The 20,242-nt window shown below is 35.5% G+C and overlaps 1 protein-coding gene across 1 annotated transcript; it reads left to right on the top strand.

The window, feature by feature from the left end:
- Nucleotides 1-905: 905 nt before the first annotated feature.
- DTHD1 (death domain containing 1) lies at nucleotides 906-19,693 on the top strand (the record flags this gene model as incomplete). Its single annotated transcript, XM_082052174.1, has 10 exons — nucleotides 906-1,176; nucleotides 3,451-4,255; nucleotides 4,758-5,082; nucleotides 5,703-5,882; nucleotides 6,806-7,050; nucleotides 9,270-9,434; nucleotides 10,432-10,721; nucleotides 12,064-12,308; nucleotides 18,752-18,809; nucleotides 19,404-19,693. 10 exons carry the CDS (start codon nucleotides 906-908, stop codon nucleotides 19,691-19,693), a joined length of 2,874 nt encoding a protein of 957 aa, XP_081908300.1.
- Between the last annotated feature and the right edge of the window lie 549 nt (nucleotides 19,694-20,242).

The raw sequence follows: 20,242 nt of genomic DNA, 5'->3' as shown, positions 1-20,242 counted from the left end.
TGTGTAGTACATTTCTTAAACTATAACATATTTTGCTGTATGTGATACTTCTGATTTAGCCCAGTACAGAACTCTGCTAATGAGGGTTTCAGGCCTGTCCTCCCCTGGCACAGCACGATGTGAACCAGCATCACTAAGTGAATGGCAGTGCTGTTCCCCACTTGTTTTCAGTCATTAGTTATTTGAACTTTTAGCTGTTACTGCTTTTTCTTTACCTTTCTTCCTCTGTTATATAAACACACCCCAGAAATCATTGCAAGTTTCTTTACATGTCTATTACTAATAAATATTTTTACTAATCACAAAATTAGATTTGTGGATTCTTTTACTGCTGAAACCTACGTATAATTCAAATAAATCATCCAGACTGCACAGTAGCTTGGACCTGTCCCACCTATTTGATGTCTCTGAACAACAAATGAAATACAGTGGTCACAAAATGGTGTCAAATGACTTACTGCATTTAATGTTAGCTTGCAACGAAAACTCTTCCTTGGTGGTGAATTCACAATTAAGATTGATTTCATAAGTACTGATAACTTACAGCAACTGCAGTGAGAAATTGCTCAGAGCTCCTGAAATTTAAGTCACTGCTACATAACTTAGTCACATAATGTTCCCTAAAGGTTCATGGTTACATTGGCCTTCCTTAGCAATCCTTGCACGTAGCTACAGGACAGCCACGCCTTTCTATCACCTAGTAACTTTTTAATAGTCAACATCAACTCAGAGTTTCTGATCTAGAGTTTGATTTGTCAGTGTGTGTGGAATACAGAACATTTTAAACGCTGTTTAGGCTACAAACACTGAATAGTGTAGTAGTCTAAACCAAGGACAACACCTTGTGGAAGTGTTTGAGCAGAAAAAAAAGAATTGTAGCAGTATATTCTGAACATGAAATAGAAATGGCTGAAGGTAAGATTACACCTGCAGGCAAATCAGGCCAACTCCTGGAAAAAATCTGGCACCTGAACTTGCTAGCGAGAGATGCGCTTCTGAAAAGTGATCTGGAAAATGAAGGTATAACGGACTATGTACTTAGACTGAGCTCTTTAACAAAAGAGGTGAGCGGATCTCTCAGACAGCAGCTGCAGAATGTTATGGAAAGCATTCAAGACACCTGCCACTTGCTGAGTACTCTCCACAACAAACACAAGGAATTGACCACAAGTCCAGGCAAGTATGGAGTGTCTTACCTGTAGACAGAGTGAACTGGGTGTATTGGATGTTAAGCTAAGTTGTGCTGTGTGATGATGCTGGGGAACCTTACTTTCAATTTGTTAGTATTTCAGTGTTTAGACATTCATTAGACCAAATTAATTCATATTTCAACTGTTATATCACACTATTTTTGAGTCTATTACATGAAATTCAATAATTCTCGTTATGTGAGAAACATATATATATATAAATGAAATTAAATAAGAAGAATTGTTTCAAAGTTTTATGTATATTATACTTCAATGGGTTTATCTTGGCCAGATACCAGATGCCCACCCAGCAATGTACTCCCCCTCCTCAACAGGGCAGGGGGAGAAAATAAGATGGAAAAGCTCCTGGGTCAATATAAAGACAGGGAAGTCACTTACCATCATGGGAAAAATGGACTTGATTTAGAGGAAAAAAATAATTTAATTTACTGATGATTGAATCAGATCTGGATAGTGAGAAATGAAAGCGAAAAACCAAACCACCACCTTTTCCCCTTGTTGTGTTATCGAGCATCAAAAAAGCACAGAAAGCAAAGTGTTAGAAAAGTGATGGTGGCAGGGAGTAACACAAAAGAAGGCGTATTTCAAGGTTAACCTTGTAACAGAATGCAAATATGTATTTTCATGCAACACCATAGGATAGTGTAGAGTTACAAGGCCATGTCTTTGTCTGGCTTTAAGCACTTGCAGTATTAGAAAAGTCACATTCACAGCATAGGAGAACACCATTGTTTTGAATGACCCTATTATCTTCAAATTTGATTTTAGGGAAGTTTAAAGAGCTGTTGTTTTTTGTTTGTTTTGTTTTGTTTTTTATTCTGTTTAGAGAATGCAAAATCTAGGGAGGAAACAGGTTAATTTTGGCACTTTTGCCTTTCAGTGAGACTGGAAAGTGGTCTTTAAAACCCCTCATGCAAAAGAAGCTATGTTATTTCCAATCCTTTTGTTTTATTTGTCAGCCCTGATAAACTCTTTAGAAGTTCTTCTTCACTGTTTTAAAAGTAGCTGTATAAAAACAGCAGTACCTTAGAACAAACATTTTAGAGATCATATAATATCACACATTGGTGTGTGATGACATTCCTACTCAATAAAACTATTTTCCAAGTTGAAAAACTTGAGTTATTGATTTACCTCATATGATGTTATTGAACAAAAGTGAATGTAAGCCAGTGGTTTCCCATAAAACTTGAATCAGTCCTTTCTATTGTCCTTCCCTTGTGTGTCTCTATCTATTATAAGTGGAGAGCACACCATACTGTGTTTCATTCTGTACAATATTCTTATTTGTATCGACTTTGACTGGATTTAGCCTGAAAACAAAGCTTTCTGGGATCTCATGCAGTGAACAGAAATAAGCAAAAAATTTTCCAAGAGGTTTGCAATATGCATAACTAACCAAGACACAGTTCCTGTTACAGAGACTGACAGCATAAGGTGAGGGGAGAGCTGGAAGTAATCTATCTGAAATCCTTAAGAGAACATCTAGAAGGATTTCTTTAAAAAGGTGTTAAGAAAAAAGAGGGATCAAAAATTAATAGGCTAAAAATAAAATCTTACATGGATGTCACATAGTGATTGTGTGCCTTTTCTGCTTCCTTCTTCACCAAGCGCTTTTAGTTATATGCAAGAGCAACCTCCATCGTTCCTACAACTGGATGTTACAAACTGCTGAACTTCAGTATTGAACACGTGCTGGTGGTTTTGTGTTATCCTCTATTCTCCATCATAAAAAGTCAAAGCTGCTAAGCATGTTTAATATTGAGCCCATGTATAACAGCTTTGTTAGAGACTCATGTACCAGAATCTTGCAGGATTCCATTTCAGGATATATATATATATATATGTAATTAACGTTTAGTTTTAAACCTCTTCTCAGATTGATTTGGCTGTTATTTGCCAATTCCTTGTTTTAGATAGATTGTCAGAATTTAGCTAGTGTCTGATCACTAGAAAGGTGTTCATTAGAGTTACGAGAGTAGTACTTTAATCAACACACAGTTGTACCTGAACAAATACACAAATGTACTTGTCCATAGTCAATTCTTCAGAAATTCACTTAAATTGATTGGAAATAAATGTAAAAATATTAAATGGAAGCCACAAAATACATTGTTCATCATGTATTGTATGGCACTATGGAATTAGGTGGAATTCATTCAGCATGTGTATAAGTTTTCACAATTTTGGCTTTCTTTTCTTAGCAAAATTTAGATCATTACTATTTTTTTTTCCTCAGAGCACAATGCAATTATAGATTGTCTGCAGAAAGTGAAGAATTATTTGATAAATACAGTCTCACACCTTCAAGAAGCAGAAAATAAACTTTATGTTGCTAGCTGCAGACAAGATGATGATTCTCTGATCCAGACTGCTCAAAATGCTTCTAGAGAAACAGATGTATGTTATCCTGAAGGAGAAGCAACAGAGTCTGTGCAAGGATCTTCCAGTCCCTGTCAGCAACCCCTAAGAACTCCTTCCTTGAACAAGATGGAAAGCCAGAATGTTAATCAGTTCCAGCCAACAGAAACTGAAAGTGCAGAAAAAGACATTGTTTCATCATTAGCTGAAGGTGTATCTGCTCAAGAACAGGACGTTAGGAGGGAATCTCCAATGAAAAAGGAAAATGGTGAACACAGACTACTAACAAACCCTGTTACAGAGAAAAAAGATTGCAACAGAAAAGATAAACCTCATGGAAGTAGCTCTGTTACTGAAAAGTCTCCAGAACAGGCTTTTCAAAGTGGTTTTACAAGCAGTGGCAAAGGTGTTCTATCTGGGACATTGAAAGATATTTACGACAGAACAGTCACAAATCATTTTGAACAGGTAAAGAAGGCAGTAGTCAAAGAATTTTCAAAAGTGGTAGAAAGTGAAGAACATGGAAGAACAATGGAAGACAGTAAAATGGAAACACATAATGAGACTTGTAGGAAGGATCTACTTACCTTCACATCTGCAGCACAAAGATATGATCTTACTCCTGTGTATCCTTCTATGAATGATTCAGAAGTTCAAAAATCTAGGCACTGGAGGAACGAAGAGTAAGCATGTATTCTTCTTTATAGAAACAGACTTACATAATTATCGCTTATTAGCATACATATAAACATCTGTGGGCCTAGAAACTCAATATGCATCTATTGAACAGCTGCTGGGCATTAACATAATAGCAGTTTACAACTTAAGCATGTGCAACAAAGATCTTCCATTTGGTCTAAAGTAAACTGTAAATTTCTATTTGATTGCATCTTTTTTTTATGCTAGAGAGGATCTGAGTCATGGACAGTCAATTCTCAAATTGTTGGAAATCAGTAGGAAAGGACACCAATAAGTCAGTTTTATAATAATTTGTAAACTGTTCTGAAACAAGCTAAACATAGTAATTTTCCTTATTTTCCCTTCTCCTCATAAACATATATTTTTATGAATTATCTGCTTATGCTACAATGAAGTAAATTATTATAGCATAGTATTTAATTAAATTGAATTAAAAATACAAGACCCAAAACACAAAGAGTTACATGTTATGTTCTTTTTCTCCAGACTTCTAGTGGAAGACAGTGCTAAAAATGAAGTAGCTTGTTTTATTAAAGCCCCTGCAAGTGCTTTGGAGACTCTGAAGTGTAAGATAGTCAATGACACTAGTTCCTTGGTGGTGGATGATTCTGAGGAGCTGGTCAGCAATGTCATCAGTATTGAATGCTCTGATTATGAGACAACAATCCCTTTCCCTATCAACATTGCAATTCCATTCACTTCACACTTCAGAGGAAATTATCGGGAGATTATGGTGAAGGTGACTGATGTGAATTTTCAATCAAACTACTTAACTCCTATTTCTTTGGAGGGATACCAAAGGAACCATAAGGTGGGTAACCTCTTATTTGAGCACTGTAAAAACATCATTCCAGGTTCCCAGTTAAGCCTCTGTGGAGTTATACAAGTAAAATTTTCATTATTAAGCAGCATTGCTCACTATGTGGGGTTAAATCGAACTTTTCTTCCTACTTTCTCAGGAGATAATTCTATTTAAAACCCAGGCAAGTGCTTGATCCCACAATGACTGTAACTGTGTAATGGTTCATGATTTTTGCAAATTGCATTATTTGATAAAAGTAAAAACATATTTTGCATTCAGATCACAGAGAAGTAACACAATTCTGTGTGTAACAGTCCAGACTCCACCTCAAAGAAACAGAGGATGTTTGGGGTTTTTTTAACTGCAGAAGAATTGCGTTGATCCAGATTCATCACCCAGTTTACCAGCTCATTTCATTTCACCCCAGTCTAACACTGAAATATTAATGACATCACATGATGACTAGAGATCACCAGATAACTGGGCATCCAAGTGGCAATAATAGTCAATGTATTTTAATTTCACACCTTGCTCTAGAAATAATGTTGCCTTCTCAAACCGCTAATCCACTGTGGAACTCAGTTTCTTTTCCCTCCAATGTACTCTAACCCCACATTCTCTTTGTGCAGGAAACATTAGCGGAAGTGAAAGTTTATCAGCTGGGTGTTTTTTCTGTGTTGTCATGCTTAAAAAAAGAAACATTTACTGTTCCAAAAGTAGGACTCTCACAAAAGCTGAGCATGGATTCTAGAATCTCTTTCTATTACCATCCAGGAACATTCAATTCTCCAGCACCTATGCAGTTAAAGGTGAGCTTGAAATACTCAATACTTGTTCCAGAAGTTGTTATCTGATCAATTCTGAAGCAAGGGTACCAATAATGTAAAAGGGCAACCTGTTCCACTATTAGAAGTGAAAAGTGGTTGTAGCTCCACATCCTGTATACACAGCAAATGGTTTCCTGCCAAGTTTGCTAAAACCACAGTGTCATAAGTAGGCAACGATATGTCTAGCCAAAAGGAAGAACCATCTAACTTTGGTTTTTTTAAACATAAGAAAATTCAGTTGTTTTCTATAATGACATAAGCATCAACTCCAAACTTCAACTGTTTTACCCAGTGTTTAAGTTAATGGAACAATTTTTTTCTCCTGACCTCCATCATTTGTACCAGGCAGTGCAACAGAAGGTTTTGTAATCTCTTAGTTTCAGGGTGAGAATAATCTCAAAAATTTGCTTCAGTTATGATGTGTTTCCCCCTTCCTTTATAAAAACACTGATTCTGAGGTGCAGAGAAGGTAAAATTAACAGTGAAAAAAAAAACAAACTCCCAAACAAAACACATTTGAAAAACCTTAGAAAATTATCAAACCCTGAGGTAGCTCAGGAACAAAGCAGGAACAAAACAATCACAATATTTTAGTCAGTAAAGGTTCGATTTTTTCAATGACATTTAAGCAGTTGGTTGTCCATTTAAGCAGTTGGTTGTCCATTGTATAAAGTGCTGACACATTGGTAGGTTTATTCCTGGGTTACAGAGAAGAGCCTAAAATGCCTGTGATAGTCTAATCTGATTCCAAAAGATAAGTAAAATTATTAAAAAAAAAACAACAAAACAAAAACCAAAGCAAAACAAAACACAAAACAAACAAACAAACAAACAAAAAATCACAGGCATATAAGAGAAGGTTTATTCATTTGTAAATTAATTGTACAATTGCTTTCCATATTTAGGTTCAGCCAATTGAACCGTCATTGGTTTCGACACTGAAAGCAAGACATGATATGTACCACTCAGTGGTATCTACCAGTGCACTGATTTATGTCCAGCATCCTTCAGCCCAACCATTTAACAACTCTGTCACTATTACTCTACCCTGTCCTCCAAACCCAGAAAAAAAAAGGCAAGGAGATGAGACAGAACATACGAGAGCCATTGGTGCTACAGTAAAGAGGGTTGCTACGGCATACCATTCTTGGTAAGAACAACTTCACTACTAATTCAGCATTTTCAAAACATTGAAATCAATTCATTTTAACAGTTACTGATGAATATTTTTTTGTATTAAAAATGTGTTAGTTCTTTAATACAGTCTGCTATACTTAGAAACATTGTTAGAAACACTAGAGCAAATCCCTACAATTCTTATGTTATAGCTTCACCAGGAAAATTCACATAACATTTGATGTATAATCTTTAAATATGATGACCACTATATTTCTAGCAGGAGTCAGGATGAAAAATGTATTAGTTTTTTTCAGCAAGAAATGTTCAACCATTTTCTTTAAAGCCAAACACTGAACATAGAGAATACCCACATCTCAAAGCTGATGTGATAATTATTTTACCAGTCAGTGGTTTGGCTATCCTGGCCTTCGAATGTTCTGATCTCTACACATTCCAATAGCTACCTGAGTCAAAATTTCTGACACAATGATTTGGAGTAGGTCAGTTTTGTGGTAACTGCTGCATTAGGTAAAGGCCCAGATTTTTCTAGAGCACTCACTACAAAATCTCTCAAACTTAGACCTTTTGGAATGTCTTAAAATGCATTAAAACATAAGGACACCTGAAAAAAATCTCTACATTTCAGTTGTTAACTGGCAATGCATTAAAATTTATCCATTGTGAACATTAGAACAGTGGTAAAACTTTTTGGTGGAAAAAAATGGTCAAAGCCGACCTCATCTGTTTTGACAGCATAATAAATGGTGTTCTTACCATCTCATGCAGGAAGAAAAACCAATGTGAACTTATCATTTGATTGTTGTCATCATTCTGTTACCATGGGTTACTCCAGGTTCAGAAAGGCTTACTGAGATTTCTTAGTAGGGACTAGCTTGGGGCAAGAGTCAGCTTTGAAGTACTTCTACTTTAGATCATTAAAGAGTTAGCTTATTTCTACTGTGCTAAACATTAGCTTTTTCAAAATTCATCTACTTGCCAAGAGTATTAGTAACTTGAAAAAAAGCAAGGTATAGATGAAGAAGTCAGACAATATTCTAACTTTCAATTTCTGAAAAACTCAGATAATGTTTTAAAGAGCTTACATTCACACTGCTCTCTTAGACTATAAATCCACCTTTATCACAAACTTCAGATTTGGGAACAGTGCCCATACAAGTTTATAGGAGATTCAAATTTCATTTCCTGTGCCAGAAGCATTTAATTGTATGGCAGTACCCTCATGGCATCTGTGTTCTTAATACCAGTCTAAATGTCACTTTAGATTCTCAGTCAAAAGACATCCACCAAAAGACCCTGGCTTGATTACTTACTTCTGTACAAATTCCTTAGGAAACAATGCCAACCTTTTCCTTTATTTGCATGTAGGCTGAGGCTGTCTGCTTGAGAAATGCTTAGGCTGTCCTGTCTGGTGTATTTTCTTTTTTGGATTGTTCACAGGGTGTGCTTTTGAGGTGAATGGGTTATTCACATCCAGTTTTAAAAAACAGTCAAGCAGAGGTGTGTGTCAAAGTTATCAGCTTTTCTGAAAAACAAAACAAAACAAAACAAAAACAAAACAACAACAAACAAACAAAGACAAACAAACAAAACCAACAAAAACCCCAAACAAACAAGCAAACCCCAACCAACCAACAAAACCCCCATGTTTCATTTGTTAGAATAAATTAGCCAGAGCATGCCATGTCACAGTTGCTTTATTATGAGTGTGATGTAATCACCTGATTTGAAGAGAAACTACTTTTATTTTCTTTGTTGAAACAGATAATGGGTAGCAGTCTTGTCTTATTTTCTAAATTCCTTTGTGGTTATTGAGCAATATTTGCTTCTGGATGAAAAGGTATCTGCTAGTTTGTCTGTTTTGCCTAGCTATCTAATTCTAGAGAATCTAAATCTTGGTTAACGACTTAAAACCGACGACTTAAAAATGACATAATAATCACTGTGCATGATATTAAATGACAGATCAAACTAATTTAATTTAGATAGAAACTGTTCTTTTTCCTTTTTTTAAACATTTTCTGGAGAATTTTTTTTTTTAAATCTCTTAACAATTATATCACTTCCATAGTCTGGAGTATAGTTCCAGATGCAGATTTTCAGCAAGGTGGGAAAAACACACGTAGTCATCAAGCAAAGCAGAAGACAAAGCAGAGCTACAAATGCAAGCATACTCTTCCTATGGGCTATATTTTACATTACATGTTTTCCTATGATTCCTTGGCTTTCCAGGGCTGTGAGTGCTTCTGTGAGAAAATACGGGGAGAATATCAGTGATACTTTGAAATTATTAGGTCACAGAAACAAAGAAGAGGGGTGGAAGGTGTTTGATGATGTTATTATCCAGAATGCACGGAATGGGCTTGTATCATTTGAACTAAATGAGCATTTAGAAAGGTAATGTATTAATAATTCAATAATTTTTTATTTACTAAAATATTTACTTCCAAATATATGGATCAATGGAAATTAGTAAGTTAAGAAATCATCCACTATTCATTGTTAACTTGCCAGCATCTCTTTATTCCTCTTTAAAGTATAAGATCATTTAGATTTGTTATTCATAATTACAGAAAATATAATTTTTTTTAAATATTTTTTTCATCTATAGACTGTACACAACGTAATATATACAAAACTTGAAACAGGAAATGCAGATATTAATCTTTATTTGAAAATGGAATTTAGCTGGGATTTAGTACTGCAAAACCATATTTTTAAAATTTTTTTTTTCAATTTCTCATTAGGAAATATTATCTTATTTTCATCTAAAATTTGTATTTGTTTTGATTCCCCATCCTGGAAACAGTCAAGGCCAGGCTGGATGTGGCCTCACCTGCAGCACTGTGTGCAGTTCTAGATGCCACAGTATGAAAAAAGATATAAAGCTACTGAAGAGTGTCCAGAAGAGGGCTGCGAAGTTGGTGAAGGGTTTGGAGAGGAAGCCATTATGAGAAGCAGCTAAAGTCAGTAGTTTTTTTTCAGCCTGGAGGAGACTAAGGGGAGACATCATCATGGTCTACAGCTTCCTCACAAGAGAAGGAGGAAGGGCAGGTGCTGAACTCTTCTCTTTAGTGAGCAATGACAGAACCCAAGGGAATGGCAGGAAGATGTGCCAGGGGAGGTTTAGGTTGGACATTAGGAAAAGGCTCTTCACCCAGAGGGTGCTGGGGCACTGGAACAGGCTCCCCAGGGAGGTGTCATGGCCCCAAGCCTGATAGTGTTCAAGAAGAGACTGGTCAACACCCTCAGACACATGATGTGAACTGTGGGATTGTCATATACAGGGAGGGGAGTGCCTTTTGTTATTTTGCATAATAAATTGTTAGCAGTTGATAAAATTATTTAAGATAGATATATTCATTTTCTTGATTTTTTTTTTTTCTTAATACAGCTTTGTTGTTATTCGCCTTTCGTTCCTCCTGGAGAACACGTATCTTCTCCTCTTTGCTCAGGCTCTAGAAGAAGCTGTTTATAGCACAATGGCTAATGTGATACTGTATCGGAAAAGAGAAAACCCATATAAAATAGTAGTTTTGCTATCTGCATCCAAAGAATTGACCTGGGAACTTCAAAATCTCCATGAGGAGGGCTACTTTGGACCCCCAGAACCTACACAGCAGTTCTCATTAAGAGAAGGAGAGCAGATTCATTTTAGATTTAGAGGCAATATTTTTGCTTCAGGTAAGGTAATTAATTAATACATGCATCTGGATGAACATTATCAATCACCTCAGCTGTTCAGAAATACCATATATGAGCAGTAGTAGATTGTGGTTAGTCACAGCACATTTAGTTATTTCAGTGTTTTATTCCTTGTAAATGATAGGTGCATGGAACTACACAGGAAACAGCTCTCACTGAAAAATAAAATGTATTACAAGAAAAATATCCCGAGCAACCTGCTCTAGATGACCTTGCTTGACCATAGGGGTTAGACAAGCTGATCTTCAGAGATCTCTTCCAATCTCTACCATTCTGTGCAACCTGTTCCCTCAGAAACTGATGGTATTTCATCTTATATTTCAAAAGGACAGGATTCCATCAATGGGGTTTTGATATAAAGAAGTTTTGATAGGAATTAAACAGGACATTTGATAGGCATTAAACAGATTCCAAACAAAAGAGAAACAGTCCGCTATTTTATCAGTTGAAATTCACTTAAAGTAAGATTAAATGCTGCAATCCAGGGCACGATATTGGGTTTTGTGAGTTGCACTATGAATTGAGGTGATGAGAGCTATTAGGCTGTTTCTATTAGCAGCCTCAAAAATTCCATGCAGTGGCTGCCACTATTCAGAGATTTGCTTAAAGACAGGTAAGAAGCCTCAGAAAATATTTGACACAAAATTATGTACAGTGTCTTCTGTCAGTTTTGGAAAGAATTAATATATACTGGGCCCTCTGAACATAAATACATAAACCCTCCCATTGAAAACTCTGTTTACCCTAAAGAAAGGATTATTCTTCAAAAAGAGAAGCCTCCAGCCCCCAAGGAATGTCTGCTTATCTATGTAAAGAGTAGTGTTATAGATGTATGAATTAAAACGGAATTACAAATCCTAAAAACGCACCTACTTCTCTGCCCCCATTCATTTTGTTACAGATAGACATCCATCCTAAATAACCAGAAAGTATACACTTCTAATTCCATTCACAACACCATTTTATTTTTATTTCTCTCTGTGTTACATACTTCATCGCCTTCTATCCCCCAGTCCTTACTTTTCAACTTGTAGCACAGCCTCCACCACTTGTTCTTTATGCCAACAATTCAGAGGCTAAGACAGCTAAGTATGAAGACATTTCAACTACTGAAACAGCCTGGCAGAAATGTTTGAACCTCAGATATTCAATATAAAGTAATAGTAATAATAAAGAACAACTGAATGTTATGTGATTAGCTCTATTTGACTCACCCTAACGAATTATTTTAGATGTTACCCATTTAAATACGGTATAACTTTTTGGTATTTGCTTTTGTGTGTGTGGTGCTTTTTGTTGTTTGATTTTGTATGAACTGCAGAGAACGGAAAAGATTTTGCAGAAGTCTACAGGCTGATTTTTCATTCACAAAGAAAACCTAGGCTGGAACTTCAAATTAAAGAAGTGGATGAATATGGTAACCACAGCTCACCTCATTACAAAGGAACAGCAGTGTTTTATAAAATTACCAGAGATATGATAACCAAGAAATGGGAACAAGCCTTGCTATGTGGTGAATATCAACACCAGTCTCCACTGTGTAAATTAGCACTAACGTTACCAAAGGTGGGTTTCTCATTTGATAATGTTAGAGATTTTTCTCTTCTTCCCTCATCACATGTTTATTAGGCAAGAGGATCTTGGTATGATTTTTGCTATACAGATACACACAGGACTCACTGATGAAGCACTTCTGGTCCAACAGCAATGTGCAGAAACCCTCATAATTTCTCTCAGCAGGTGAGAGGGACCCTCATCCAAGCATGGGAAAAAAAAAAGTTTAGCAGCAGTTTTTCATACATTTGCTCTCCTCACATGGTATGGCCCTAAGAAATTGTTACTTAAGTTTTAGTTATATACATCTTGTATCTTTGTCTTGGGAACTGCAAATAGCAGGACCATTAAATGGTTCATGTAAACGCTTTCTCCTGTAATGCCTGATAAGCGTCTCCAATATAGTCACGTGGCCAATTGTCTCCGTCTCTGGCAAAAACTATTTTGACATAAATTAGTATTCCTGCAGTGAAATCTCATTGTAATCTTTTCAAGGAGCTTAGGTATGAGCACCCTATATTGTACAAAATATTGCTGCTAGACTACTGTTATCAAAATTGCATACATTTTAATATAAAAATATGTACTGTAACACTTGGTCTAAATCTCTGGTGACAAGCAGTAGCATCTTGTTTTTTTAAATTCGGTTAACTTCACTTTTCCTTAAGCTATCACCCACATATACATCTTTTGTTTCTTAAGTATAGCTCTTGATTTCTCTCTCATCTCCACTCTGCCAAGTAAAAATTAAGAATTAAGAACAGATCTTTTAGTGACTAACTCCATATAAAATGTAAGTTTTCTTCAGAGAATCACATGCTTTCAAGCACTTGGCCTTTTCACAGGGCTAGCATCCCATGGGCAGCGTTCACAGAGTGGGAAATGCAAACTCTTGACGTCAAGTGAGATAATTAAAAAGCAAAATAAAACAAACAAACAAAACCCCCCAAAAAAACAGCAATCTGTGCCACACCCTTAGCATCACTTTTCTTCCACCCACCTGCCTAGCTTCCATCCCATTGTTTCTTTTTATTTAATCTTACTGCATAATAAGAATAAAATTTAAAGGACTAAACGGCATTTGTGCTGAACCACAAGGATAATTACCGAGTATCTTAGATTTGCGTTGGCATATATGGTCTACTGCTATACATATTAGTCCTTAAATGTTCTATTTAGACTTTTCAAAACAAATACTTCTGACTACTCCTTTTCTCCTACTTAATTTAAGGCCATGTTTCTTCTTTCCCAATGTGGCTTAGATCTTGAAGTCTGGCCAATCTTTATAAATGTAAAGGAATATATAATATATGTAAGTACACAGTAGCACCCAGGCAACCTACTAATTTAAATGGAAATAAACAGAGGAACTGTATAATATGATCATTGCTTGTAAATTAGAAATCAGAAATTAAGTCAAACCTCAGGAATGGTGATAACTTTTGAGAATAGCTTTTCTACATCTACACTTTCAACTGAATCAGTTCAATCACAGAGGATCACAGTTTGATGTACAAAGAGTCTAAGGAGAGAGACAGAGTTATTATATCACTTCAGAAAATCAGTGTTGCAGCATCTCAAAAATAATTTTTCTTTTGCTTCTGGAGGAGCATTTCAAAGAGCCATAATCTTCATTAGAAAAAAAAAAAGTGACTGAAATGCTTGAAAACATTTGCATATTGTGATTTGTATTTTCTGTCTTGCACAGAATGAAAACCTCTCTATAGAATGAAGCATGAAAATAACATCTTCCCTTACGTTACAAGTCATCTTTGTACACAAAATGTTATACTTTGCTATAGTTGGTGAACCCTCCTACTTTTTGATCCATCTTCCATCCATCCAGAGTAATAATTTAAAATTGGTAATACCTGAAGTCATGTTTTTTAATAGAGAAGAAATATTCATAAATAATTTAGCTAGTTTAGTTGTCACCTTTTTGAAAAAATATAAAAGCTGATTATTTGACTTCAGTAAATAATTAGTAAATTAAATACAACATATACATACATAAATACAACAAATACTATTGGCATATAAATACACATGGCAAATGGTATTTTCACCCATAACACTGTCTATTGGTATGTAACATTCATTAACACAAAGTTATAATTTTGTTCTCTGTTTTGTTCTTCATACCTTCTTCCAGCCAAGTAAAGCTTGAATTCCATATTGAACCAACTCATGGAAATTTTAAGAGCAAAAAATGTTCTCTTTAATTTTCTCAAAGGAAGCAATAAAGTCCCACACAGATCCATGCTAACATATTCATCAGAAACTTTTGAATAATTAAGTGTTAAGTGTGACGACAGTACAAAATATTCAGAGTACTAAAGTTGTCTATCAAGAGTCACAGAGTATGACTCATAGAATATCAGGTTGGAAGGGACCACAAGGATCATCTGGTCCAAACTTTCTTGGCAAAGCATGCTCTAGACAAGATGGTCCAGCACCCTTGTCCAGCTGAATCTTAAAAGTGACCAATGTTGGGGAATCCACCACTTCCCTGGGGAGACTATTCCAATGGTTGATTGTTCTAATAATGAAAAAAAGGGTTTTGTTGAGATGGAAGTATAATACATATCTGATTTTGTACTGATAGACTCCAAATTACCATGAAAAAAAAAATCTTTACTCATTTTGCTCTCTGAAAACTTCCAGAGCATTCAGCAGCAAATAAGTTGAATGTCCCAAATTATTAAATAACAAAAATGAAAACAAGATTATAGCATGTATCTATGAGGCATCCACATCATGACTGCAGTCTACAGTTTCAGTCATGCAACTCAGTAGGAGGATTTGGAAGAAAAGGAAAGAAAGAAGGTGATCAGAAACATGGAATGGTTCTAGGTAGGAAGACAATACCTTGATGACAACACTGCAGGCAGTTTTGACAAGTTGGAACACTCTATACACTTATGAATATTATGGAGGAACTGCAAAAGGAATTATTATATCCTCTTTCATGGGATGTCAGAATATTGGCATGTGGAAGGTGTAACCAGTAATATAAAATAACATACATTTTACATACAAAAATAATCAGAAGGTGAACTCTTTTTCATATGATATTTGCAGCAGCTAAAAATGTGTTTGAGCTAGAGAATAAATTGACTGGAAGAGACACATAATGATCCAGATGCAATTAAAAGCCATAGCAATGAAAAGGAAATCTTAATTACTTACCGTATCTTATTAGGTGTTCTAAAATTATTAACGATGAAAGCACTGACAGAAAAATTAACATAAGAACTTTTATCCTATTTTTGCTGTCCATGATCTGATCAACATATTTGAATCATATATATCTTCACATTTAGGTGGACTTTCTAACGGGTACAAGAAATGGAAGGAAATGGTTAAAACTGGATGAGAAAACACAGTTATGGAGAAATTTATTGCACTAGTTATATAAACAACTATACCAGCCGTTTGTCAAATGTAACTGTTATTTACCACTTCATTAAAGTACAAGTCTTGTGCTAATGCTCATGTAATATGAACTGAGACTGGCACTGTCCATAATTAGTCACATACTGATGTTTTTAATATGTATTGCCAAAGTACCTAAAACTACCTGATCACACTCATGTGTGTAGACATACACCCAAGCAATGATTCTTCAACTCTGCTAGTTTCTATCACGTCTGTTACTATAGTACAGCAATTAACCTGCCACAAATCTCACAAACATATCAAAACATAATGCTCAGTGTTCATATCTGACATATTGATAATGCTGAGTTGTTCATAGTATTGCTCACACTAACATAGTTGCTTACAGAATTCCAGTTGTCACAGTAAGGCTCTCATGTAGTAATTAATTGACTCTAAGTTGTAGCCTTGTTGATGGACTTCTTCCTTCCTTCCAGTATTCTGTGAGAACTTTTCAGGGCTTGGGAATAAAATCCCCAAAATAACAGTAAATGCAGGGCAAAACCAGCAAAAACTATTTACATTTCTACTACTTCATTGAGTTAATAAATATCTTAAGATTAGTTTAATCACCTTAGCAGATTAGTTGTAATACACATGAGAACACAACACTCAGTGTTGCCAGTCACAATAGAAATTTTCTCAGTGAAATGAAATGAAGCTTTGGCACTTCCTCCTCCTTCTCCGGTCCCGCTTTGCCCTGAGATGATAAAATTAGAACCATTCACATCAGTTATTAGTTTAAACATGCTACATTTCTACAGAAGTAAGCTCATCTTCGCTAACAATTACTATTTATGGAGCTTTCATTTCCTCAGCCTTAGAAAACACGGGTCGATCAAACCTGTTGTTTTCAATGCAGGTTAAATACAGTGGATTAGGTTCTGATGTCAAGTATGTGTGGGCACATCAGTGATATTTCTACTGATTTCAAAGCAGTCATATTTACGTGAAACTGGGCTAAAGAGTTTAAAAGGTTAATTTCTCCTTTTCTGTCTTTCCTGTTTGATATGCTACTAGAGTCTGGTCATGTCTGCGAGGGCCATTTGACAGAGTACTTCAGTGTTATTGGCTGAAATCAGAATGCTTTGCAGAAAGAGTTTGTTGTACTAGATACAATCATTATCAAATTACTATTCTGCTGACGTTTTATGTTTAATGACTGTCTAACAACAAAATAGCATGTGATCCTCTGCTTCAGAAAGGCACTTGCTTAGCTAATTGAAGGGTCTCCCAGAGTAGAAAACTGCTTTGCCCACTGAGAGTATTTACTTATGCTGTCAGCCAGAACAGTGGGGCCACATGCCAGCACAGCTGAACCGTGGGTTGAATTTAGCGCTTCACCACAGATATTTAATCTTTAAATGCAGATTTAATGTTTTAGATCTAATGCATTGTATATCATTACACTATTTCTAGACAATACTCATTTTCAATTCTTATCATTTTACTACTATTTTAACATTAAGTAGCATAAAGTGGTTCAGGTTAAAGTCAATGCGTGGGTAATTGAGTTCATCCACAATAACGTTGAAAATTTAATACAGACCTTTGAGGTGCTAAATTCTCATTAATAAATGAAAATAAGTTTAAATATAAAAGTGTAATTAAACAAAGCCAAAGAAAGCTGAGTCTTGGAAGAAAAACAATGCCCCCTTCTGGAAGAGCTTTATATTTCCTTTGAGGGCTTTTCAGCCACGTTATGCTATCTTCTCACTAGTGCACGTCCAGTAACTGAATAGCTGTGAAAGGAGGCAAGACAAGGCAGGTACAGATCTGCAGATGAGTACAGATGAGTACAGCCCAGGATGGTTTTGCTCTGCCACACAGTGTGTCTAATGTGCATCCCGTGCACACTTAAACTGTCGACCAAGGTGGCTGATGAAAATATGTTTGATCCACAGGTGAAGAGGTAATAGTTACATTCACCTTTTGGATATGTAGCTCAATACATATGAAACACTCCAAATACTGAACCATATATAAAGTCTCTATTAGGAAAGTATTTAAGATAAGCTCAGCAAGGCTCTGGCTCAGTATGCCCAGCAGGAAGAATAAAATAATTTATCCAGTCAGAGTTTCATGCTCTTAATTCACAAATGGAGAAAACAAACTCAGTTAATAAACCTGGAGCAAGTCTCACAGGGAAATCTTTGCATAAATTGAAAGGTAATACGACTGAATGTGTGACAAAAGTCACATGAGCACTAAAAGAGGAGGAAAATTACAGCATTTAACAAAAAAAGAGCTGAACTTCACTTGATACAAATTAATCTCTTCTTGTGCTTAGTGCTTATATAAGTAATTTCTTGTTCTATATGGAGTAGGCAACAACAATAAAGGCCACAAGACTTTCTTCTTTCTCAGCCGTAGGGAGAAAAGGACAAAGTATTTTTTTTACTTTTCTCCAGTGTTCAGAGGAAGAACTCTGTACATGCTAATGGAACTTGTCTTTTCAATTCTGACGATTTTTAGTGATTTATAATCAAAAGTTGAACTATGTAAAATGAATAACTATAGGTACAGATTTGTAAACCTAAGAACAGCTACTACATACCTAGAAACTGTTATTTTCCTTGATATAGTATGGTATGCACACAGTTGTAGTAAGAACACAGAGACAGCAAAGCAAAGTTAATGCAGTATTCAAAATTAGAATCCATTTCATGTATGAAGGAAGGTTCCATACGGATTTTCTGTACACCCAGTTTCTATACACTGGATATGACATAATATTACTAATCAAACATTTGTAAAATTGCATAAATTATTAACTTTTTAATAAGATACAATAAATATCCATCTGGTGTAAACAGACTTAGTTTCATTATTTTAATAGGTGTATACTGCTTTTTACCTACTGATGGTGTTAAATGGTTTTCAATAATGACACAAATCCTATATGTAGGTAGAACCAATTTTAAATGTGGATTTACTGCAATCCACTCCCATATCCTATACCTCATCCCTTACTCATTTTAGTAATTTCTCTTTCCTCAACACATTTTCTTTGATAGCGTGAAAAGATGATAAACCGTCCACGAAGCACAAAAAGAATTTCTTCTGATTCATCAGGTAAGAACACATACATAATATAATAATATCAATATAAATAATAGTTATATTTGCTAGTTTTTTTAAATGCCAAGACTTGTTTCAGTTGTAACTGACATTTTAAAATGCCATATTCAGGAATCAAAGTAGTTAATGTGTTAAAAGATATTAAAAGGGAAAAGAAAAAAAAAGTGATCTATTTACCAGGAAATGCAAACGTTCTTCTAAGAAAATGTTGTGGTGAGGTGCTTGAATGGCATATAATTCTCTGTATAAGGAAATGCAGTCTGTACTGGAAAGCTCCAGGATAACTGATGTATTAGTTATAGGACATACCCAAACCCTTTTATTTTATTGCTAGCGTTCCCCCTGCAGTTCCCAAATTTATAGACCGTTGCTGTATCTGCTCTTGGCTAAATTAACTTCATGTCACACTACAGTTATCAAAAATTGCGTTAGAAATAAGAACTGATGTTGTTTCCATTAAAATAAAAAACAAACCATATTCGGCTAGGGAGTCCACCCACTGAGCCTTCAGGTTTAGAAAGGTTTTCAAAAGAAAGATTTACATAGCAGAAGAATAATACTCTTAATTTACTATTTTTTGTCCTTCAGAGGCCCTGTGGGACAACTTGCTATGTTGGCTTGCAGAAGAGCTTGCAGAAGATAATACATCATTACTTGCTTTGTGCTTACCTGTTCGGCGAAGCGTATTTCAGCTTGTTAAGCTGAAGTGCCCTGATAATTTAACACACCAGATCTACGAGCTGCTTTGCTGCTGGAAAAGGACCCTTCCAAGGTCCGCTAATAAACAGCAGCTCCTGTCTCGCTATTTGCGGAAGAGTGGCAGAAGTGATCTTTCAGAAGAACTTCAGTTTAAGTGGCAAAATAAAGTGTTCACTTGACAGAATCACTGGCAACTAACGGCCCAATTTCTCTTGTTGTTGAAAGGTGCAAATGTTCTGTGATATTTTTGGAAGAATAACTGACAGGGATACCAGTAAGGGATCAGACTGCTTATTTACTTGTTACATTGCAACCTACTTCACTAAAGCAAAGTATAATAGCAATGTCCTTGCTTGCTAAAAGCGAACATTTATCCTGTGGAGAAGTGAGATTCTGAAAATGTAGACATGAAGAATTCTAGACTGGTCTGCATAGGTTTCTAAGGACTTCAATTGTTTGCACATACCATACTCAGTTGGCATAGAATCATATTTCTGCATACTTTAAACACTAGGAATTATTCAATACGCTTTATCAAAATCATATGAATAATTCCATGATATATGGATTACTCTATATCCAGTAATAACAGCTACCAGATTCTTCAGAAAAAAGCATAATAGATCATTATGATGCACAGGGGAAATTTCTTCTTACTTTCAGGTTTGTTATTAATTAATCCTGACTTCTATATTCTCAGTGAATGTTTTTTATCCTTGTGAATGTCA

This window comes from Streptopelia decaocto (genome assembly GCF_964273445.1).
Source record: "Streptopelia decaocto genome assembly, chromosome: 4".
NCBI classification, from domain to species: domain Eukaryota; kingdom Metazoa; phylum Chordata; class Aves; order Columbiformes; family Columbidae; genus Streptopelia; species Streptopelia decaocto.
Note: the sequence above shows the minus strand (reverse complement) of the source record. Positions and strands in the feature narration are given on the sequence as shown.